Below are 6,959 nucleotides of genomic sequence, written 5' to 3'. Positions count from 1 at the left end.
CATTTCAGGGCATACTCTAGTGCACTTTTTTTCAGGGGAGGATGGGGGTTGACAGTTGGACAGGATGATCTTGAAGGTCTTTTCCAATGGTGACAATTCTGTGATTCCTCCTGGAAGGATATCAGTACAAATGAGGAACTGCAAAAATTATGAAACAGATCTTGCAAATGTTTACAAATGAATTTGGCAGTTTTCTGGATCCTGAACAACAGCACCCACAGAAAACCAGAATGGGACCAAACAAATCTGTTGCTCCCATCAGCCCTTTGACTGTCAGAGGAGCTCTCCTCATGAACATTATCCCAAGCATAAGTCCCAGAATTTGGAATGAGATGCAGGTTAATACAGTGTAAAAGTGTTAGTTCCAACTTACTGACCAAGATCTGTTGTCTGCATGAAGTTGTTCTGCTCTGGAGCTACATACATTGAGGTTCAGATTCCCTGATGCATGTTCCACATTTGCACCCTCTGTTTCTTTCAGAATTTGGAAGCCAAGTGGAAGTGGAGATGCTGTTCCCCTGTATCTTTGTGCTCATGGCTATTCTTTACCAATCTGTTTGGTTTTTTTTAATACCAGAGTCTAGATGAGCCACTTCATCTTTGTAACATGATTTAAATTAAAATTCTCTCATTACAAGCATGTAGGGGGTCTGAGTTCTAGCTGGGTGAATTTTTACTGTACAGTACCAACCTGCTTTGCTTCTGGACAAATACTAGCAAAAAACACCCCCCCCAAAAAAAAAAAACAAAACAGCTATAGGATTAGACTAGATGACATTTTTGTCTGATGCCTTGAACTTCTTGTTTGTCATTTGATAAGGAAATTTACGCAAAACTTTTATCTGTTTGGGTGCTGGAGGGTTCAACATTTTTGGGCCAAAAAGGCCCTGAGTAACACATAAAAAACAAGTAATATCAAATTCATTTTTGGCAAGGACAGTAAAATTTTGTAATCTTCTTCAGACCAAATGGAAATCTACAAATGCCAGCTCTGTAGTTAATATTTTACAGGCACAGGTAGTAAAGGGTATATAAGCAAATGCTTTCCTTACAATCTTCCTAGCATTTCTGAGCAACTTAGCCCACATCATAATCTGCAACCATGAAGTGGGTAACATTAATTTCATTTATTTTCCTCTTTAGTTCTGCTACATCCAGAAATCTACAAAGAGTTGCTCGAGGCGCAGGTAAGAAAGGCCTAATTTTTTGTCTCTGTTATATTTATGTAATGCCTTTAATGCAACTTCACACAAGATTCTTGAAAGCCTGATCCAAACAGAGCAGAAAGAATTGGCTGACTCAAAAAAAACCCAACCACTCTAAATTCAGAAATGGTGAGGAAGTGGGTAGAATACTCAAGAGAACTTAACTTGGCAAGTGAGCTCAGTGACATCGCTTTGCAACATCAGTGTAGAGCATGAACAGATGTTGATTGTTCAGAACCTCTTACTTTCCAGCATGGAGAAAATGGATGCAATGTGCTTTTGGAAGTGCTGTCTTTGGAATGACAGTTCATAAGTGAGCTTCTCACCAGCTAAAGGCAACTGTTTTCACACAAGTAGGTCAAAAAACTACATCTCAGTCTAGGCTATAAGGAGGCTAGCCAAAGATTCCTCATTCTGTCATTTCTCCCTGTTTTAGGGAACTGTAGACCTTAGTCAAATAAATATATTTCTGCAGACAGTCCTAGAAATTTTTCCACTGATACTTTTGATTTTTGTTTGAAACATGAAAATACCAAAATGCAACAAAACTGAGTTTTTAGGAACTGATGAGAAGTGCCAGTGAACAGCAGCAAAAAATCTTTATATGGCTATTTCCTGCACTGGAACCCTTTTTATCAAAGCAGGTATACGCCATTAATCAAAATAATTACTTTTAATGTTTTCTAAATGCTCCTGCATGGTATTTCTAGAACAAAATGACTGTCCCATTCCAGCTTATTCATTAGTGGGGCCATATGCCCCAGTATCTGTTGGGAAAATCTCATGGAGGTCTTCTCACCAAGAGCAAGGTGTAACTACAACCTGTATTATTATGATCAGGGCCCAGTGAAGGCTTTTATTTGCCTTCCTTCTCATGAAGAAGATAGTACACATTGGGTGGAACCAAAATATGAACCTGCCAAGCTAATAATTTTATTTTCAAGAAGAAAATTCTGCTTCTGCTTGCTCTTATCAAACTGCAGCTGCATTCCTTGATTTGTAGTGTAGACATGGTAACGTCGTTGATTGTCCAAGAGACATGTTTGCTAACCCCTAACAGCAAGATACAGCAATCTTTTTCAATCTTCAGATTAAGTATATGCTTACAGAGGTAAATATTTGATTAGAATCCTATAACTTGGATGGCTTGGGTTCCTTCAGAAAGATGTGTAGGTATCCACAGACCCATGGATAAGAACGGCCAACTGAGCCAACAAAGAGTTCAAGGTGGCCTGAAGAAAGCTTTAGACTGCAGTTCCTTGCAAAGCAGTACAGATTACCCCGGATAGGGTACCCAAAGGTGGGATTTCACAAGTGTTCACCATTAGCTTGGTCTGTTTCAAAGCAATGATGTTATTCCCCTGAGTGTAAGAGCTGAGTGAATGCTGAAAACTTCTGAAAAGCTGGCCTGAGGTGCCCAGGCTGTATTCTTTAAGGGCTCTAGCACAGGCAAGGTGACACTCAGCATCATTGTTCTCTCTTTTTCTTCCTAGAACACAAGAGTGAGATTGCCCACCGCTACAATGATTTGAAGGAAGAGACATTTAAGGCAGTGTAAGTGAATGTTCAGCCTACATTTTCTGATTGGTTCCCATCTCTGTTGATATTGGACAAAAAAGGGCAACTAAAACACACTGTATGAGCTAGTGAGGAGTGTGTATCTCACTGAGGCATGGCTTTGAGCTACCCTTTTACTGTTAGTATACAAAGACTACAAAAATATTAAGACCTACAAAAGACAGGATGGCTTGCTTGTTCTCTGGGAAAATAACTCCCTGCAAACCTCAAGAGAAAACCTGTGTTACTTATGTGCAAAGAAAACAGGCTTGGATAAGCTTAGGATGGAGAGAAGTGGTACTGGATTGACACATTACCAAAACCAAACCAAACCTGAACCACCAACCTCAAAAACCAAACATGTGACTGATTTTCTTAGGCAATTACAAGTTTTTCTTTTCAAACTGGTTTTGGGAATGGCAGAGGGTCCATAAATTCTGAAGCATCCAGCTGCAACACAGGAAATTCCACCTCAACATGAGGAAAAACTTCTTTACTGTGAAGGTGACACAGCACTGGGACAGGCTGCCCAGAGAGGTTGTGAAATCTCCTTCTCTGGAGACTTTCAAGACCCATCTGGACACATTCCTGCATGACCTGCCCTGGGTGATGTGGCTTTGGCAGGGGCATTGGCCTGGATGAGCTTCAGAGGTCCCTTCCAACCCCTGAGATTCTATGTAAGAAGGCAGCCTAAAGGCCATCATTTGTGACAGTGACAAAAAACAGCTTAGTTTATGACATTTACAAATATACTGGTTAAAGTGGCAGAAAATTCAAATCACAGTCTTCTCTATTTTGTTCCTAGTATTTTATTCAAGACTTTTGTTCTTGGGAATTAAGATTTAAATAATTTTTTTTCAGAAAGGAGGTGAAAAGAGGAAGTGTAGGGGATGTGGGACTATGTTCTTCACAGCGCTCTGTTTAAGCACTGGGCTTGTCATTTAGACAAACAATTTTGAATCCAAAAGCACCTTCAAAAATATTGACTGTTAGGTTCCTTATCTCCATATTCCCAAATGTGCTTTGTGTTTCAGCACCATGATCACATTTGCCCAGTATCTCCAGAGGTGTTCTTACGAAGGTCTGTCTAAGCTGGTGAAGGATGTTGTCGATCTGGCACAGAAGTGTGTGGCTGACGAGGATGCTGCTGGCTGCTCAAAACCACTGGTAGGCAGCAAATCCTTTGGCACTGTGTTTCTCCTCACTCTAGGCAGCTGCCAGAATCATCCTCATTGATGATTTGTGCCTGATCCCTTCAGGTGCTGCCTTGGGCATCAGCCAATGCTCAGATTTCAGTTCTGAAAGAACAAACTAGTTTTTATCAGGTTCTGAAACTCTGCCCTTTCAGCAGTGCTTAAGTGATCTGTAGAGCCATATATTGGAGACCAAATACCACACTTTGGCACATTAAGCTCAACATTGCCTGGAAATAAACATTAGCCTTTAGTACAAATACCTCAGCTGTAAAAAGAAGGTCTAATTTAGGTATTAGAATGACCAAAGCATGTGGGTTTCCACACTAGGGTGACTTGAAAAGGTATGTGTGCAAATGTAAGGTAGTTTAAGGAGTTAAAAATACTCCTCTAAGATCAGGTAACAAAAGAAGTTTGCAGGTATGTAAGATCCCTGGATGTCTAGCAGGTTCAGCCTGGCCCTTCAGAAAGTTCTTGCAGGCCCTAACACCCAGCCCAAATGCCACAGATGTATTAGTTCTCCCTAAGGGTTTCCCAAGCTGATCATCAAGTAGAATATCAAACCCTGCTTCAACTCATCATCTGAAAGTGCACTTAGTCAGATTAAAAGTAAAAAGAGATCACCATCTTGCACAGGGTATTTTGAATTATAACTGAAGTTAATTTTTATCAGCATCGATACTGGACCACTTAAAACTTTACAAAACTGTGTTGAAAACAATGAATTATTCTCTTTTATGGTCTAAATCTTACCCAGTAAAAATGTAGTTACTTTTCAGTCTGGGTTTTCTTTTACAGATAAATAGAATGCACCTTACTCTTTCTAGGATCAATAATTCTGACTCTCAGCATCTCCCTTACAGCCCTCCATTTTCCTGGATGAAATCTGCCAAGTCGAAAAGCTCCGTGACTCCTATGGTGCAATGGCTGACTGCTGTAGTAAAGCTGATCCTGAAAGAAATGACTGTTTCTTGTCATTCAAAATTCCCCAACCAGACTTTGTTCCGCCATATGAAAGACCATCTTCTGATGTGATTTGCAAAGAATACCAGGACAACCGGGTGCCACTCCTGGGACAGTAAGGAAAATGGCTATTTTTTACTGTTTAAGGATTTAGTTGTGCAGAGAGGGATCCTCAAGCTATACAGAGTGTGTGAGCATGAGATATTTTAAAATAAGTTGCAAGTATTCAGCTTCATATATAAACCAGTTGCTCAGTCACTAAATATACAAAGCTCTGATTGTATTTTTTCATTCATTCTGTGCTAGAGCAGGTTTTTCCTTTCAAAAATGGGCTTTAAGGGATCATATTTTATAAATCTTGGAGACGTTTTGCCACAAAACCCCCTGAGAAACCACCATTTCCAAGATAGATTTCATAATTTACTTGCTCCAGCTTCCCACCACCTCATTGTAATTAGAAAGCATGAAGAAAGAGAAAAGAATAAAAAATGGCAATAACATCTTGGTGAAATGGCCATAGATTCCTTCTTCACACTAAGAATCAGAATTTTCAACTATTTGACAATGCATTTAAACAAACAAACAAACACACACAGAGGTCTTGGAGCAAGACCAGAGGAATCCACGAAGGTGATCAGAGGGCTGGAGAAGCTCTCCTGCAAAGACAGGCTGACAGGTTGAGGCTGTTCAGCCTGGAGAAGAGAAGGCTCCAGGGAGACCTTAGAGCACCTTCCAGTGCCTGAAGGGGCTCCAGGAAAGCTGGGGAGGGGCTGTTTACAAGAGCTTAGGGAACTGAGATGTAGCACAGCATTTACCAGTAGCAGGCAGTTTTGTGTTAGGGAAGATTACATTTCTAAACTAGAAAGTTCCAGAAGCTGCAAGGGATTTAAGGCCATTTGCTGTTGTTGTTGCAATATGTAACTTAAGTTTTCCTTTTTTTTGTAGTTTCATCTATACTGTTGCCAGAAGAAACCCCTTCATGTATGCCCCAACAATCCTCAGCCTGGCTGCTGATTATGAACATGCACTTCAAAGCTGCTGCAAAGAGGCTGATGTCAATGCTTGCTTGGATGAGAAGGTACATCACACATTTTTGACTGTGGATGAAAACTAAGCAACCAGTTTGCTACGTAAAGGTCTCTTCTGATCTTTGCAGCAATTCTCCTCCAAGTGAAAAGTGACTCTTAAAGGCCAATGTTAAATTACAGTTTATAATTCCCAAATAGTGCTTCCTCGTTATGGTTTTCAGTAAACATTTGTATATGGCTTCATAGAAATGAAGATAGTAAAGAAAATAATGTATTTTGCTGTTGTTTTTTTTTTAGGCAAAAGCAACAAATCAAACAGATAATTAAGCTTGCCTGATCGTCACTTTGCTAACACAGGCAGCTCTGGTTATTGTGCTGATGCACTGAATCCAGATCATGTATAGCACTTGGGGTTCTCCCTGTTTTAACTGTTGCGAGAAGGCGTGTGACCAAAGAAGCACTAGATAAAGAGAGATTTCAATTGGCAGCCTAAAATGCTGTCTCCATATCCAACATGTAGGTCAGGAGAGGTCTTTCCTACTCTTTGCCCAAGCAAATGGAAGAAAAGGCTGAGAATCATAGAACAGTTTGGGCTGCAAGGGACCTTCAGGATCATCTAGATCCCAACCCCCCTGCACAGGCAGGGACACTTCCCACCAGGCCAGGTTGCTCCAAGCCCCATCCAACCTGGCCTTGAACATTGCCAAGGATGGGGCAGGCACAGCTTCCCTGGGCCAGGGTCTCACCACCCTCACACTGAAGAATTTCTTCCTAATGTCTAACCTAAATCTACCCACTTGCTGTTCTGTATGGAAACTTGTAGAGAAGGGCCAAGGTCATAATCTATTACCCCTGTGAATTAATAGCAGATGACTTCCACATAGCTTGGACTTGCAGGGAGCTGTAGCCAAGATTTCATGTTTGTGAATGGCATGAGGCAGACTTTCCCTTTGTCTCAAACTCGGTCCCAGTGACTATCAGATGTACATCTATTCACTGTCATCAGCTTCATG

The 6,959-nt window shown here is 40.8% G+C and overlaps 1 protein-coding gene across 1 annotated transcript in view; it reads left to right on the top strand.

The window, feature by feature from the left end:
• Nucleotides 1-1,058: 1,058 nt before the first annotated feature.
• The window catches only part of ALB (albumin), a 13,464-nt gene continuing 7,563 nt past the window's right edge, over nt 1,059-6,959 (top strand). The window contains 5 exon segments of the mRNA XM_010003629.1: nt 1,059-1,187; nt 2,699-2,759; nt 3,797-3,929; nt 4,819-5,033; nt 5,864-6,039. Of these exon segments, the coding sequence (XP_010001931.1) occupies nt 1,103-1,187; nt 2,699-2,759; nt 3,797-3,929; nt 4,819-5,033; nt 5,864-6,039 (670 nt within the window). The 5' untranslated portion in view covers nt 1,059-1,102.

The sequence above is a fragment of the Chaetura pelagica genome, unplaced genomic scaffold, assembly GCF_000747805.2.
Source record: "Chaetura pelagica isolate M959 unplaced genomic scaffold, ChaPel_1.0 scaffold358, whole genome shotgun sequence".
Taxonomy (NCBI): domain Eukaryota; kingdom Metazoa; phylum Chordata; class Aves; order Apodiformes; family Apodidae; genus Chaetura; species Chaetura pelagica.
This window is presented reverse-complemented; position numbering and strand designations above follow the sequence as displayed.